General features: G+C 44.7%; 1 protein-coding gene across 6 annotated transcripts in view; it reads right to left on the bottom strand.

The window, feature by feature from the left end:
* Positions 1 to 17,294, bottom strand: part of LOC129648729 (E3 ubiquitin-protein ligase RNF213-like) — a 121,205-nt gene that overhangs the window by 1,212 nt on the left and 102,699 nt on the right. For all 6 annotated transcript variants that reach the window (XM_055575313.1, XM_055575316.1, XM_055575317.1 and 3 more), the window contains 16 exons: positions 16,165 to 16,404; positions 15,755 to 15,836; positions 14,913 to 14,947; positions 13,000 to 13,094; positions 10,863 to 11,022; positions 9,362 to 9,530; positions 7,850 to 7,941; positions 7,113 to 7,364; positions 5,832 to 5,964; positions 5,439 to 5,522; positions 4,850 to 5,030; positions 4,375 to 4,576; positions 3,258 to 3,335; positions 2,199 to 2,393; positions 1,668 to 1,757; positions 1,397 to 1,575 (listed from right to left, as the gene is read on the bottom strand). In XM_055575313.1, the coding sequence (XP_055431288.1) occupies positions 1,397 to 1,575; positions 1,668 to 1,757; positions 2,199 to 2,393; positions 3,258 to 3,335; positions 4,375 to 4,576; positions 4,850 to 5,030; positions 5,439 to 5,522; positions 5,832 to 5,964; positions 7,113 to 7,364; positions 7,850 to 7,941; positions 9,362 to 9,530; positions 10,863 to 11,022; positions 13,000 to 13,094; positions 14,913 to 14,947; positions 15,755 to 15,836; positions 16,165 to 16,404 (2,267 nt within the window). The remainder of the gene's footprint in view (positions 1 to 1,396; positions 1,576 to 1,667; positions 1,758 to 2,198; positions 2,394 to 3,257; positions 3,336 to 4,374; positions 4,577 to 4,849; positions 5,031 to 5,438; positions 5,523 to 5,831; positions 5,965 to 7,112; positions 7,365 to 7,849; positions 7,942 to 9,361; positions 9,531 to 10,862; positions 11,023 to 12,999; positions 13,095 to 14,912; positions 14,948 to 15,754; positions 15,837 to 16,164; positions 16,405 to 17,294) is intronic.

Below are 17,294 nucleotides of genomic sequence, written 5' to 3'. Positions count from 1 at the left end.
TACAATGCAGGAGACCTGGGTTCAATCCCTGGGGTGGGAAGATCCCCTAGAGAAGGGCATGGCAACCCACTCCAGTATTCTTGCCTGAAGAATTCCATGGACAGAGGAGCCTGGCGGGCTACAGTCCGTGGGGTCGCACAGAGTCAGACGCGACTGAGCGCATGCAGCTGAGCCGCTGAGTCACTGGCCTGGCGCTGGAATCCTGGCTTCAGGGCTCCAGTGCATCCCTGCTGCCCCCACCCTGGAGTGCACATACTCTATGGGAAGGAGCTCCCCTTGATAAGGGCCCAACCAGATGGTTCTAAACACTCGAGTAATATGTCTGCTATACAAAAAACAAAGCCTCACCATTAATAAAGCTTCTAGTCCAGTTCATGATTTAACAAAGATCATAAATTCTCTAGGAAGAGATATTCTTTCCCTACACTAAAAAGTCTGGGATAGTAAAGATTTTTTAAATAAGTTCAAAGAATACAAATGTAAATAGGCATATGCTACATAGCATAATGGAGGAAAATGGCAATTATGAAGCCCTATGTCAATGAGGAAAACAGGAGTTTATTTATTTAGCAAAACAATAAAGTAAAAATCTCTTCCTCAGACCACACATTAAAGCACAAGGAAAAAACACGGGAGGATATTTTATAACCTTGGGACAGGACCCTTAGAGGTATATTTTCCTAGAGTCCTCATAGGAAAATTCTCTCAGATTTGGCTTCATAAAATTAAAGACTGAGATAGAGCAATTGTAACATACCAGATAAAATATTAAGAAAAATACAAATAGTCCAAAAGAAAAATAATCAAGAGGCAGTTTGGAGGAAGATACACAAATGGCTGATAAGTATTTTCAGTCTTACCAGCAAATGGGAAAATATAAGCAAAAATGAGATACCATTTTTGGGCCATTAGATTGTTAAAAATATGAAAGATGGATAATATCCAGTGTTGGGTATTCTTTATATATTGGTGTAGCTTTTTCTATCAAAGTTAAAATGCACATCTCTCTGACATAGGAAGACCACTACTCATAATGTGAATATATGACTTTTGCAATTGATAATGGTTAATCAGACTTTCCTGATGGCTCAGGGGTACACAATCTGCCTGCAATGCAGGAGATGCAGGTTCAGTCCCAGGATCAGGAAGTGGGAAATGACAACCCACTCCAATAATCTTGCCTGGAGCATCCCATGGACAGAGGAGCCTGGCAGGCTATCATTCATGGGGTTGCCAAGGACTTGGACACGGCTTAGTGACTGAACAACAATGGTAAATCAGCAGGAAACCAAATTCTGCAGTGAGACAAGAACAATTTCCACGACTATGGAAAATCTTGGGAGACATGGCAGAATGTTGTATGTGTGCCTCGCTTGGCAGGCTTGCAAGCCCATACCTCCACTCAGGGTTGAAACTCTCTGCAATCTTGGGGTTCTTTAGCTTCAAGATCATCATTTCGTGAAGCTCCAGGAGGAAAGCATCCAGGCCAATCTGATTTAGGAAGGTGTTGAGCAGCTTAGCATTTTCAGGGCTGAGATCAGCTTTGTACCTTGAATCAATTTCCCCAAATGGCTCCTGGAATGAAATAAGAACAAATGATACATGAAGCCTGGAAAGGGAATGTGCGGCTCCCTGAGTCCAGGTGGACAGGAAGAGGCGAAACTCACTTTTCCCAGGCGAAGTAGCTGTTCAGACTTGTGGGCAGAGAGGAACTGCCAGAGGGCGATGGTATGTTTTAACTGGCATCTGTTTAAGGCCTGAAAGAGAAGAGAACTCTTGAATATGAGGCCCTGTTTTCATTTGGCCCTGCACTGATTCCACCTCCTTTACTATGGAGGCCACCTCTGCTTTATCCACTGATTTCCTGCCTCAACTCTGAAATGTCTCTGAAAGCCCTCTCCCACTGCAGCATCTCAGGGTCCAGCAGCAGCACGCAGTCTGCATGCACACCTCAGCAGACTTGTGCTTCCAAAATCTGTACATTCCGAGTACATCTCTGCATCTCCTGTCAACGTGTTCTGTTTACACTGTAGACTGGCTGGGAAACGAGGTATTTTCGCCTCCCCTCCTTTTCAGGGGCTGCCTAGATAGTAGATACCACCCCTACTCCCTAGGGGGTGGTATCCCAGTAGGAAGTGGAGAGACGATGGAGGGGACAATGCTGATTTCCTTTGGAAGAGGCCAGACACGAGACCTACCTTTGAAACCAGTGAGGTCAGATCACCCATCTTCAGCATGTCTTGGATATACACATTTAAGTGCATGTCTGGATCCCCGCCAGCTGTGCTCAGAAACCCCAACGTGACTTCTATGGCAGACAGAGCTTCACAGGCGTCACTGTAGGACTGCAGTTGTCCTCTGATGGCAGTGATGGCCGCATTGGGGAGGGGACACTAAAAGTCAAAAGCAGGATAGGGTCCACAGTTGGGGCATGCTGTGCACTGCTACCCTGTAAGAGTCTTATCTTCATCACTGCCAAGGCCACGGAATGGGACAGGCTCTCTAATAACAGCAGTAGTCTGCACTTGGTGCTTCTTAAGTGTAGCAATATTCAGGTATATTACAGAAAGAGAGATGAACTCGTTGAATGCTCAAATCAACTTTGTGAGGATATGAATATGGACACACACACAGATACACAGCCCCCACAAACTCACACAACATGCATAAATCAGAAAAGCAGGAATAAGTAAGTTCTCTGGACCTTTTGTCTCAGCATACACAGTCATGACAGCATTACTAAAAAACTACAAGCACAAAATTTCAATCTGTTTATACTGAACGAGAAAACTTCTGCTGGGACTTCCCTGGTGGTCTGGTGGTTAAGAACCCTCCTTGCAATGCAGGGGATGCGGGTTTTACCCATGGTTAGGGAACTAAGATCCCACATGCCACAGAGCAACTAAGCCTGCCTAGCAACTACTGACTGCATACACTCAGGATCTCGTGTGCCACAGCTAGTGAGTCTGCGAACCACAGTGAAAGTTCCCTCATGACATGGTGATGGTCCCACACGCTGCAACTAAGACCCGAGGCAGCCCAAATAAAGAAATACTTTAAAAAGATTAATGAAAAATAAAAAAAACTTCTGCTGATCCTGTGTGCCCTCTAGAAGAATCATGGCGCTCAGAACCGAGGGAGGCCCTGAAACTCTTTGGTGCTCACAGCAAATGCCCCGAGTAAAGGCAGAAGAGTCCTAACATGGGCGGAAACACTCTGGTAAGATGGAGGCACACGCAAATAAGGTTGATCATCACCTGTGGCATTTTGTTCTTGATGTCCATGAAGAGATGCTCATAGTTCCAGTCCCGTCTGTATACCAGAGTGGGTAATCCCTAAAGGGAGAAAGAAAAAGACTGGAAATGGAATCCACTGTGGAGGTTTCCATCAGATGACAATATATGCCTGAGCTGAGACTCAATGGTAGTCCCAGGGATTTCAGTGCATCACCCGGCAAAGCAGGCAGCTCCTTGTTGCCTCATGATGTGTGTGTTTAACCTGGAAGCTATGGAAACAGTGACACAGTGAGGAGCCCAGCCTGCCCGCCATGGCCAAGCAGACACTGTCACGTAGTATTCTGTGGCCCTCGAGCCACCAGTGCAGGCAGGTCGCGAGGACATGGGCTGACACCCTGAGCACAGACCGTGAGCGAGGGGCACTCAGCTGACAGCGCAGAATGAATCAGGCTCGCGCTCGAACAGTTCACCGCCTAACTGCAGGCAGGGAGGGAGCATAAACAGAACGAAGTACCACACCTTTGACTGGACCTGGAAGCAACAAGCACAGCGCAGGCTGCATTCAGGGAAGGGAGAGTGATCCAGCCTGTGCGGTCATGGCATTCAATGCAGGGAAATGGTTGGAGAGATGCATTTCTGGATGTTAGAAATGTGGCCTAAAGAGCCTGAAGACAGGGACTGGTTGGGAGCTACCGCAGCAGTGGAGCTTAAGGACAGATGCTTTGAACTAGAGCAGCGGGCTGGTTGGTGAAACGGAGGCGCCTGATGGTAGAGATGACAGACTGTGTTTGCGGACTAAAGGAAAAGGGGAAAAACAATGAGGTTCAGTGTGGGTGGCTTGTGGTGCCATTAACTACGGCAGAGAAATCTGGACTAAGTCCATTGAGATCTGCAGTCACCCTTGGGGTACTGAGGTGTGGATTGGATGCACAGACACTCTGCAGAGCCGTTGGCCCTGAATGCAGGTGTGGTCACAGATACTGGGAGTGTGGACGAAGGGTCCAGAGGATCCCTCCTCATTCTGAAATCGCTGTGATCAAAGCCACACTTGAGGCAACTTTTGCAAAACAGACACACAGACCACAGACATGTGGACCATGGACACGTGGGCCACGTCAATACAGCAGGTCAGCCTTGCCTTGAGGGTCAGCCTAGGCTTGCCCTGAAGGAAGCGGCTGATGATCTGGCGCTGGATCTTCTCCAGGTCAAACTCCTGCAGGGTCTCCCCGCCCTGCTCCACATGGTACTGACAGTTGGAGAGAATCAGTGGAATCAGATCCCGCTCTACTTCATAGCTGATGACGTGCAGGTCGGCAATCTCAGAGGCATCGACGGAGTAGCTGGGGACAGACAGAAAGAGCTTAGGGTCCCAATGAGGTGCACATGGCCTGTCCGTGCAGAGCCAGCTCCTGTCTGACGTTGCCACAGGCTGTGCAGGTGAAGGGACATGCAAATCTGTGACACTTGTGAGTGTAGCTGAAGGGGTTTCTGTTCGAGAAGGACCTGAAGCCTGGCTTGCTGTCTCTAGGTCTGGTGACCCTCCCTGTTTGTTCCCCCCAGAAACGACTTCCTGCGCTGAAAGAGCGTCCCCTGCTGTCGGCTTGCGTGCTTACCTGTTGTCTTCTTTGGAGAACTTCTCTACCGCATAGACAATTTCATTGTGCAAGTTAATCAAGTAGCTGACTAAGGCGGTGGAGCAGAGGCCCCGGCCCTGGCGGCGAGGCAGGATGACTTCCAAGTCAGTGTCCAGATCCAGGTCGGAGCTGCAGTAGTCTTTAGGGAGCTTGATCTCACCTTTAAACGACAGAGGGGCAGTCACCTCCCTGCTGTTTCTTTCATAGCCTCAGGACTAGGAGCCCACCACAGTGGGAAGGGAGGCAATGCAGAAGCCCCCTCAACAGAACACAGCTGGGAACCAAGAGTGCTTCTGTCTCCCACATCTCTTTTACATGCTGACAAGTTTCAAATAGTCTCAGCTTCTTTTTGATACCAAATTTATAGACTCAAGAGGACTGAGGGGTTGCTCTTTCTGAAATGTTATGCACTCATCTCAGACACCCTCACCAAGAGTCCACAGATCCAGCATTAGAGACACACAGCATGGTGCTGTGCACACACAGAACAGGCAGAGTTAGGCTGGAGAGAACAGGCCTTCAGAGAGGTGCTCCTGTGATGTTTAGTATTAAAGGGGAGTTGACTTACCATTGGTCTCCAGCGATCGCCTCAGCTTGTTCCATGTTGACAGAAAGATAGTGATTCTACTGCGGGTTAACTTCTTCAGCCCATCTAGCAAACAAAACACTTTTTAAGAACTGCAAGATAACACCTACTCCCATCTAGGTCAAACCAACAGAATTACTTGCTTTTTGACCCCCACCTTCATATCATCATCAACACACTCTAAATGCTGTTTAAACTAAAGCTGAGTTTGAGGAACCAGAGAGAGAGAGGGAGATTCTGGACTGATACAGCAGAAACCTCTAATGTGTCCCAGGCACTCACAGCACCCACTGCTTCATGCTACAAGCTTAGGGTACAGAACACACATTAGCTCTGAACTGGTAGTCCTGATGCTCTGTGGGAGCAGAGCCTTACCTGAATCGTGACTGCTAATGAAACTTTGGATGGATCTGTATTCAGCTTCTGAAACATTCTGGAATCGTTTCACTAGATTCCTTTGCAGGGCCAAAATCTCGGGCAAGAATTTCACCAGTCTCAGCTCTGCCTCCTAGAGAAGGGAAGACCACCAGGAACACTTTAGTGTACCTAGATAATGTTCCTGGGAAACAGACTTTGGGGCTGGCTCGAGCCATGTATTTGTAGTTTAATACGGTCAATGTGCCATTTTACATAACACATAGTACTTGAGAATGGTGAAAGGCAAGTACATTTCCCTTCCTTCAGCAAGTACTTAGTGACTGCTTACAATGTGTTGGCCAGTGTTCTACACTCTAAGGGTCGAGAAGCAAAACTGTAGGGCTGACACAGCAAATGTGTTGGCCAGAAGCTGATGAAAGAAAACAACCTCTTGGGCCCAAGATGGTCTGGGTGTGGAGAGGCACTGCTGAGAGCAAGAAGACGAAGCATGTAGGCAATGATACTTAGAGATGATCCAGTGTCATTCTGAAGACCTAGGACCTTAGCTTCTTCAGTGTAATGGACCTGCCTGAGCACACCAGTGACAGATCACAGTGTTAGCACGATGGCCTTCCCACCGGGAATCCGTTTTCATTAACTGACCCACCAAAATTTCTGCATCATCTTACTTCTTCCTAGACTGCAAGTACTGGTGCATGGAAGTAATGATTAGAAAATGTGTTTTAGAAAATAAAAATTCAAATGGATTCAAGTTAGGAAGAGTGTGTAATTCTGGCTCTGAAAGGTATGATGCACACGTTACAGCTCTGCTCCCCTCCAGTCCTCCCAACACCCTCCCTCTGAATGGTTTAGGGGAAGATTTTTTGTTGGATTTCAGTTATGCATTCTCAACTAAAATTTTTTCATTCAATAGGCACTCATTGGTGACTAACTGCTTCAGGCACTGGGGGGATGAAGTCGAACAGATAAAGGAAAGATTTTATTCTATTCTTTCTTGCTGAGTAATTGGGAGAAACCCTCCTGGCCAAGTATGTTACAGATTTCTACTAATTCCAACGCATGCATATATTTCACCTGTGCCTTTATGCTTCAAATGACTCATACAGATGGATGTGTTTGGAGATATCTATCCCTGAGTCTTCTGCCAGAGACATTTTATTCAAAAATCAAAGTAGTTTAATGGCTGTCCCACCCTCAGGACTGATCAGACTAAATGAGAGTAGGGCCTTCACATCTCCAGGGGACATGTAAGTTGCGGTCACAGTGAAGCAGCCTCACCTTCTGCAGAAACTTCCAGAGGATGGGCACTGATTCTTTGCCGTTCTTTTGCTCCACGATGTGCTGGAGGTACTCAATGGTGATCCTTTTCCTGCAGCTCCACATCTTAGAGCAGTGAACCATGCTCTTCTTGGGCAGGTGGGGCAGGAAGGTCACTGGGTCACCATACACGATTTTGGCCACAGGGTTGGAGCTGATGCGCTCATCTTGGCTGATCTGAGCGTTCACTGCCAGGAGGGTTTTATCTAGATGCTAGGTGAAGAAAGCGACATGGGATCTGGAAGTGAGATGCTAGGTTTTTGTCTCCTCAAACAGAATAAGTCTCAGACATCTATATTTTATTACCATTATTTTAAATACTTGCTGATTTATATTTCCCAAGAGGCTTAGTTACTCTCAGTAACATTCTTATCTGACAGGGTTTATTTCTCTGCCTCGTTTGCACATTCTGCTCTAAAAAGTAGTGGAGAGAAAACGACTGCCTGCACTTTCTGGATCCCCAGTAATTCCTCAGCTTGACATACCAGCCCGCCTCGGGAGGGGACAGGATAGGGAGGGGGCAACAGGAAGTTGGGGTGACCAAACAGAGAACACCTAAATCTGTGACTTAGCCTAGGGTTTCTTTCTCTAAGGGACACTTCCAGAAGGGACAAGAGATCAAGTGCTCAGCAGAGGCTGTGGAAACCCCCTCCTGCACTTTCCCAGAGAAAGTGGCCGCATAGCTACTCATCACTTACCTCGAGTTCACGCAGAATAAGAGTCTGAACAAGATTTTCCCAGCTGTTCCTCTGTGTTCTGGTTGACAATTGTGCATCAAAATGTAAAGACCCTACAAAGAAAAATGTGTATGTTACCCAAGAAACAAAAACCACAGCATTCTACATAAAACACTGAAGAAATGTTTAATTGAAATAATGCTCCTTTTGGGAGCCGGGGTGGATATATTTTCCTAAAGTAACCTGAGTATTTAAAAATGTTTCCTGCTGCTACCACCAAACTCATGATCTTTGTGAAGGTACTTCAAACTCTAAAATCTCTAACCCACGTAATTATCACCTTAAAGCCATTCTGAACAAAATTACTGCAAAGACAATACTTTAAATCAGAAGCCCAGGGGCAAACTAACAGTGACTAGTGGTACCACAGGTCTCAACTGCTGCCACCTGGGCCTGAAGACGGAGCAGGACCCTGCGGGTGCCTTCGACGCAGAATGCCATAGAAACTGTCAGTGTGCTTCTAGAATGTGGTCACTTTGTCAGTGTGATACTCGCTGAGCTTACCTAGTGTGAAACCACTCCAGAATGAGAAACTGAAAATCAGATTTTGCTAAGTGGAAAATATATACAGATGTTGAGTGAGTGAAAGTCGCTCAGTTGTTCCGACTCATTGCGATCCCATGGACTCTACAGTCCATGGAATTCTCCAGGCCAGACTACTGGAGTGGGCAGCCTTTCCCTTCTCCAGGGGATCTTCCCAACCCAGGGATTGAACCTACGTCTCCTGCATTGCAGGCGGACTCTTTACCAGCTGAGCCACAGGCAAGCCCATACGGATGCTGATTTCTGGCAAAAAAAGCTCCAGAAGTGGGAATGGATTTTCTTGTCATGTGCCAGAACTTTTTATTGCTATTGTTATTTTCAATAACCTTGTCATTAGAGTGGTAATTTAAAAATATTTTTGCAGATAACCTAAAAGAAAACAAAACTGTTCTTCCACCACTCAGAGACAACCCTCTTACTAACTTGTCTTATAGACCTTTTCTTTCTGTGTGGACTTTAAACTAGAAAATGAGCTTAATAGTTGTTAGCCTACTTTTACATGTAACACATTGTGGATGCATATACATATTGAGTCAGTCCAAGAATGCAGTATTATTTTAGGAAAAGAAGGTGCTCACCCCGCCCCGTAAAACAAAACAGATCTCCAATAGAAAGAGACCAAGTTCCAAGTGCTTATCAAACATTAGTCTCTTTGATGTTTCTTTAATACACGTCGCTTCTTCTGGATGCCCTGTGTTCCCCATGCAGCGGCTGAACTACATCCAAGGCTGACTTTTGAAACTAAAGCCTCCCAAATACACTCGCACCACCAGGGGGTCAATGGAAAGGCCAGGCAGGTCCTTCCCTCCCTGACTCTCTGGAAAGTGCCCGTCTTCCTGCTTCCCCCTCATCTCCTTCTGGGGTCGAGGAGTGCCCTGCTTCCTCTCCTGGCTGTGCCCCACGCCCCTGGCCCCATGCCCAGCTCCTCACTGTGGCCCTGCTCTCGGAGAAGGTGGCACAGGACGAGGTGCACCACGCTGGCGGTCTCGTCTGCGCTCCTCCCCAGCGTGTTCATTAGCTGCTCCAGGTCTCTCTGGATGTGCTGCTGCAGAAACCCTTTTGGATCCCACACCAGAGGTTTGATGATGTTCATCAAGTCCTGTGGGAGCAAGAGGACAAAATGTCAAGCAAGGTCTTGTTTGTGGAGGGGATGGCAATTCAGGAGAGGTCAGGAGGGGTGAAGAGCCAGTTCTGAGCTAGAGGACAATCTCTAGGAGGGATGTCAGCGTGATTCAAACAGTAGAGGCGACAGAAAACTGAGAAGCAGAAATGAATGTGGTCTGAAAACGACTGCCTTCTATATTGTCAATGTGAAATAAAGAACTTTAAAAACCGAAACTTTTTGCTCCCATGGTTAATTAACTTAGATAAAAATGCAACATGCTATTTCTTTCCTCCCCAGAGTTACAGCAAAGACACAGGTAAAATCATGGTTATTTTAGACTCTCCATTCCCAGGTGTGGACTGGAGACACACAGCTATTCAGTAAAAACTGACTTTACATAATGTGACAAGTAGTCCCCCTTACCACCATAGGCCACAGTGGGAAAAATTAGGATATGTTAATTTTACATTATGTTCTGCGTTAGGTAACAATGACTTACTCAAAATCCACAGGGGGTGGCTAGGTCGTTTAATTTTATTTTTTTCAACTACTAAAAATGACTTATTAATTTTTTTTCATGATTTACTAAAATTTAAAAGTCAACGTACAAATTAGAACAATGACAAAAATTCAGACTAAAATGGTTTAAATAATACTAAATTTTTAATTTCAATTTTTATTTTAATTAAACCTTTTAAAATATTTTTATATAAAATTGTAATTCTAATGTTTGATATCCATCTAATTGTCAATGAATTGGTATCAGGCTTCAACATGTTTCATCTAGACCTATATGCACAAATGTAGGTTAATAAGATTTGTTTTATATTGTAAAGCATTCTTCATTTGTTACTATTGCCAATACAATTACTAATTCATGAGAACCCTGGGAACCACAAATTGGAACTTCAAAGAGGAGTAAGAAAATAGTTCCTTGTTTCTTTTGGGAAAGGATACTTAGTTATCAGAGAAGCAATACATTCATACTCTCTGAAAGGAAGGAGTAGACAAATTCATTGATCTGTCTTTCCCCTTATCCAAGTACTTCTGCATTCAGATCTTCCCCATACTTCCTAAATAGTTTCTGCTTCTGATGTCAGTAAGTCCACAGCACACAAACCTCACAGCATGCAGACGCAGGAAGCAGTCTTGTGTTTCAAGGGGCAAAATCAGAGAACTGGAGCAGAACAGGGTTAACCACAATGAAACCAAGCAGGACCCTGCAGGGCCTTCTCAGGAACTGGGTAGGGTTTTTTAGATGAAAGGATTCACTATGAAAAAACTACCATAGAAACTAGTACATGATTGGGCAGTAATATGCTCTACCTGGGGACTCTGGGTGGCTCCCAGAAGCATAGCCAGATGAGTGAGTAGCCGGAGGAGAAGGAAGACCACTGGGGACATCTGTCGGTCAGATACCACGGGCGCACCTCTGGGTGGTGGGTTTCCCAGCACGTGGCCAGTTTGAGTCCTGTCCATGGTGTTACTGGAAAGGATGAGAGAAGACAGGGTGAAGGCTGAAGAAGACCGTTTCTTCTGGCTCTGGGGGCACACTTCAGAGTCTCAGGACCGAGAGACCAGGTTCACGGTCTTAAAGAAAATGATGCTGAAAGTTACTGATTGAAATAAGCCTAGACCACTTTTCCAAGTCTTTTTCTTTATAGACAAGCCCTTCTGGCTGACCAAAAGCCCACAACAGTGTAAAGTGGCTGTTTGTGAGACTAGTGGGGGGGAAGAGGGGCAATATAATAGTAGGGGGTTTGAGGTACAAACTATTATGTATAAAATAAGCTACAAGGATATATTGTACAACACAGGCAATATAGCCAATATTTTATAACTATAAACGGAATATAGCCTCTAAAATCGTGAATTACAATACTGCACACCTGTAACTTATATAGTATTGTACATCAACTTCAGTTAAAAAAAAAAACAAATAAATAAACTTTTCTGATAAGCAGCCCTGAGATGACCTCTAAAAATGGTTCAGCATTCACTTGACCCAAAAAACCCCACAAAATCACGCAAATCAAGATTCACTTTAAGAACATTGGTGAAACCGCCCTGGCCATTGAGGGTATGCATATCTGAAAAGCCACCGAGTATCTGGAGGATGTCACTTTACAGAAGCAGTGTGTGCCATTCCACTGTTACAGTGGTGGAGCTGGTCGGTGTGCAAAGGACAAGCACTGGGGCTGAAGGCAGGGTCGGCGGCCCAAAAACAGTGCTGAATTTTTACTGCACATGCTCAAAAATGCAGAAGGTGATGCTGAACTGAAGGACTTAGATGTAGATTATCTTGCTTATCAAGCACAGCCAGGTGAACAAAACCCCACAATGCGGCACAGGACTTACAGAGCTCAGGGTTGGAACAACCCCTCCATGAGCTCTCCCTGCCACACTGAGATGATCCTTTCTGAAAAAGAACAGACTGTTCCTAAACCAGAAGAGGAGGTTGCACAGAAGAAAAAGATACCCAGAAGAAACTGAAGGAACAAAAACTTAAGGTACTGGAATAAATACTGCAAAAAATAAATGCAAATAAATAATAATAATGAAATAAAATCATTATCAAAACAAAACTGGCTGTTTGTGCTACTCCTGGGGCCATATGTCAGGATGGTGGTCTGGACTTGCTTCTTGCCCTGAATCAGCGGGGGAGCGGCAGGCAGGCAAAGGACAGAGTCTGGAGTAGCTGACATTAACATGGAAGTATATACACACTGGTCTCCTTTCCCACATTCAAAACTAGGATCCAATCTCTGCAAAGGATTTGGCATCACACCCAGATGGGAGGTGCAGTGTGATGGCTATGTTCAGCTGAAATGATACTGGAGATTCTAGGACATTCTAATAGTTTATGGAGATAACAGGTTAGAATATTTTAAACTGTAACAGCACCAAAATAGCTAGACTATAAGGTCAATGTAGAGAGGCCACACCTCCTATTAAGGGGGCATTTACAGCCATACTTGTCTAATGAGCAAGTGTGGGATTATGAGATCCAGTTTTTAGCTGGATTCTGAAGTATTTGATAAGATTGACTAGGTCCCTCTATTTTTCTCAAAAAAAAAAAAAAAAAAAAAAAAGAGTAAGCTAAGAGTTTGTAAATGACAGACTTAAACTTCCCCCTGAATTTTGTCACCCTGTTTATGTCAAGCAATTTCTACAGGGGTTGTAACCAAGGTTCAACTGGAAGATATTTGAATTAAAAAGTATTAATATTAATACGTATTAAGGTATGATCTGTTTTTGCATTAAAAGCCCAGTTAGCCAGTGACAGATCAAATGCCTCACTACTGAATGACCACAGAGACCTTGGCGTGATATCCAACATGACCCAGATCCAAATGTACTATCGTAATTGATAATATATTTAGTATCGATTTATCAGCTGGAATAGAAACAGCTGCAAAGCACATGGTTCGATTATTTATAAAGGAAATAGAAAACTGCATACTCGATAACACGAAATCCCTCCTTCGGTTGGTGATTAATCCCTCCAATTGGAGCACGACAGTCAATACAAAAGCTCTGTTGCATCGGCTTGCCACACTAGGAGAAACACAAATGTGACCCCAGATCAGTTTGGACAAATCCCAAAGTGAGCCCATACTTAGCACAGAAGGTAGTGGATGCCACTAGGATTGCTTCCTTCAGTGTATGTGTATGTCAGGTGGGGCTGCAGGAGCCCTGGGAGACAGGGCAGGCACTCCGTGCCAACTGTGGTGTGTGTGTGTGTGTGTGTGTGTGTGTGTGTGTTAGTCGCTCAGTTGTGTCCATCTCTTTGCGACCCCATGGACTATACCCACCAGGCTCCTCTGTCCAGGGGACCCTCCAGGCAAGAACACTGGAGTGGGTTGCCATTTCCTTCTTCAGCCAACTATGTTGTATGTGGGAAAATATAGACTTTTTTAAAAATAGAAGCTATTAAGTTTTATTCCCAAACAGACACTTTATAGACAAATATACAAAACTCAATCTTTTATTTTCACATTCATCACTGTTTTCCATTCATTCTCCGATGAGTTTAATGCTTCATTATCTGACACCAGGAATACTACAGTAGCTTCCAAACTGACGTCCTTAAATGGCATTCCTTAATGCCATTTAGACTTTTTTATTTTTAAACAATGTCACCATATGATTTACTACTTCCAAAGGTTCATTTTTCAAAATCAGATTGTGTGCTACTATAAATACACTAGTAGTCTGTAACAAACAAAACCAGTATCAGATTTCTGGACCACAGAATTTCAGAACTGGGAGTAGTCTTAGGAAGAATCTATTTTAATCTCATTTCATGGACAGTGAACTGAGAAGCTCAGAAATATAAGGTGCGAAGCATGTATCCAGTTTATCCTCCATGCTGCTTATTTACTGTATTAAATAACATTTGTCTGTTTCAATTCAATAGCCTGTTCTGAGCATGTATAGATGACACTATGAATGGCCCTGGCTAGATGCTTTGGGACTCAGACATGAACAATACACGCATCTTCCCCTCACAGGCTTACAAGCCACGCATCTCCTTTTCCTACCCTTTGCTGTCTAGACCCTGTCTCCTTGCTGGGCTAGTAATCCAGCCTGCAGTCTAGTCAACACCTCGTCATCACAAAGACCTGTGTCGCTGACTCTGTACTTTAGTGGCCAGGAAGGACTGCCAGCATGGTTCCAGCCCTGCAGTTCGGTCTTTCAGGGGACCTTGAGCAACATCTGGAGGCAGTTTTATTTGTCACACTGGCGAGACAGGATACTACTGCCATCCGGTGAGTTGAGGCCAGGAATGCTTGTAAACCTGCAAGAATGCCCAGGCCAGCCCCACAATAAGGCCTTATGTCCACAGGGCTGAGGTCAAGAAACCCAGGCTGGAAAACCTTCATACCGTTTGGAGGTTTAGTCAGAATACCTAGTGAAAGTGAAAGTCATTCGGTCGTGTCTGACTCTTTGCAACCCCATGGACTGCAGTCCATGGAATTCTCCAGGCCAGAATACTGGAGTGGGTAGCCCTTCCCTTCTCCAGAGGATCTTCCCAACCCAGGGATCAAACCCAGGTCTCCTGCACTGCAGGCAGTTTCTTTACCAGCTGAGCCACAAGGGAAGCCCAAGAATACAGGAGAGAGTAGCCTATCCCTTCTCCAGCAGAGCTTTTCGACCCAGGAATCGAACCCGGGTCTCCTGCATTGCAGGTGGATTCTTTACCAACTGAGCTATGAGGGAAGCCCCATAGAACAGCTGTCAAAATGAGTCTATGTTCTCCCCAGAGGTCCAGTCTCTCATTATCCTCCTCCCTCATGGGCCCCCTCCTCGGACCTGGAGGAGGAACACACATTTTGAACCTCCCCAAACCCTATCCCAAATACCAAGACTCACCTCTCCTACAGAGCACACGTGACCATTGGGACATGCTGTTGAAAGAACAGGACACAATGTTGGCTGGTGAGGTTTTGCCTAATGACCCACCATTAAAAGGGAAACCTAACTCCCTGCTTTCTGGTCTAACCAAATAATGACGTGGACTTGATGTCCCAAGCATGTTACCAGAAATCTTAAACTCTGCTAGTTTACTAACAGATATTTGACACATACCAGGAGCTCAACTTGTATCAGTGAAAAATAGTGTCTGCGTTTAATTTTACAAAGCAAAGAGAAACTAGATTATAGGCTCATACCACGGGTTATTTTTGGAGGCAAAATGGATAGTATTTTATACCCTCCTTTTATTCTCTTTGATTTTTTTTTCTTTTTGCTGTGACCAGGTTTTATAACAACTTTTAAAACTACTTTTAAAAGATTATCTACTCAAGATAGGTCATGGGTTATATTATTTCCTCTCTCAGTTCTATATTTCTAAAAGAACTATCTTTGGGTCAAAACCTTGGTTGTATTGTTAGCTGGCCCTAGACTGAGTTCCTGATGTGGTTCCCAGTGCCCCCTTCTCCCCCAAAAGGGCATATTCCAGGAAACAGAAGTGCATCCAAAAGGACCCTTTCCCTGTGACTAAGAAAAAGAATGATCTGGTTCATCCACAGTCAGCAGGTACCAATTCCCGCAAACTGTTCATGTTCTGCAAAGGCACCCACGGCAGGAGGAGGCAGGCACCGTGGACCCTTCAGGCACAAACCCATGTACCCCCATTCTATACCGATGTTTTCTGTAGTTTTAGGCTGCTATTCAAAGCTCAGGAGTGGGATTCCACCACAGGCCACACTTACTGTACCACGTGACTCCTTCCAGACCCTTCCAATTCCTAGCTTGAGCCAGCAAGTCTTCAGGCATCGTTGGAAGAAAGGCATTCTGAAAAGTCAAAAAAGCAGAGCTGGCTTTAGCTTAGTGAACACATCGACTGGCTGTCGCTGCTCAGCAAGAGGCCTTGAGTAAGAAAGTGACCTTGATTTTCTTTCTTCTCGACCCCAAAAGCTCTCTATGAAGAGCACAGAACAGCTCTCTATGAAATGACAAAGGGCAAGGCAAGGTTTTCACCCTCACTGTGGACTAAAGCATCAAGTGAGAAAGAGGAAGACGGCAAACATACAAGATAAACAGGTTCAACAGTTTCTGAGGTACCGGCTGGGTCTCTAAAGTTTTCCCTGTGAATGCAGAAGAAATCATATCCCAGTCTTACCACCATGAGGTGTGGGAAGAAGGCCAAATTCTTCAGGGGTCCTAAGACTTGGCTTTGTCCACAGAGAAGGACGGTTGCAGCATGAACAGCCATTTCTATTACTGTCCCTTCCAGGTTGCTGACCCCAGGACCTGTCCTCAGCAGGGGTAGTTCATTATTCACAAGGGATATTGCAAAATCTCTGATATCAGGAGACAAGGTCTTGCTTTTCTCAATGAATTTCTTCATAGCCTCACATTGCTGACAGGAAAAAAAAATACATCAAATAAAAATATTCTATGAATAGCAGGAGAAAAACCAAAGGTTTTCTCTTATGTTAGTCATGCTTTTTGATACCAAAAACTTATCAAATATCTGCTTAAGAGGAATCCTCTGGTGGTCCAGTGTTAGGACTACCACTTTCACCGCCGAGGACCCGAGGTTCAGTCCCTAGTTGGGGAACTGAGATCCCTCAAGACACAGGGCGCAGCCATAAATAAATAAATAAACAAATAAAGTTAGTTGCATTAAAAAACTTTTAAATCAAGGTTAGAATGGCTAAATGATTACTGCCCGAAGGGGAAATTATCCAGAGAAATCTCCTCCACGAACACAGAAACCACACATGCAAGCACTAGTTTTGAAAATTCTGTTTTGGAAAACATTATTAAGACATCTTAAGGACAACTTTATTTTTATTTATTTATTTTAAATTTATTTGGCTTCAATGGGTTTTAGTTGTGGCATGTGAGATCTAGTTCCCTGACCAGGGATTGAACCCAGGCCCCCTGCATTGGGAGTGCAGAGTCTTAGCCAGTGGACCACCAGGGAAGTCCATAAATCATTTTTTTGACTTTAGTTTTAATTGTTACCCTAAAAGCTTTGGGTGAAACAGAAAGTAGTTCCTCTTCATAAGAATGCTGAAAACCTCCATCGAAGACTTTTTTAAATTTTGGGCATAATTGTTGTACATGACTTTCTTTTTAAATAAATATTTATTTATTTGGTTGCATCCAGTCTTCGTTGTGATATGTGGTACCTATTTCCCTGACCAGACATCAAACCTGGGCCCCCTGCATTGGGAGCAGGGAATCTTAGCCAGTGGACCACCAGGGCAGTCCTGGTGTTTGTGAATTTTACCTCTATTCAAA

Source organism: Bubalus kerabau, chromosome 4 (genome assembly GCF_029407905.1).
Source record: "Bubalus kerabau isolate K-KA32 ecotype Philippines breed swamp buffalo chromosome 4, PCC_UOA_SB_1v2, whole genome shotgun sequence".
Lineage (NCBI taxonomy): Eukaryota > Metazoa > Chordata > Mammalia > Artiodactyla > Bovidae > Bubalus > Bubalus kerabau.
The sequence above is the reverse complement of the archived record's forward strand: the minus strand, read 5'-3'. Positions and strand labels throughout refer to the sequence as shown.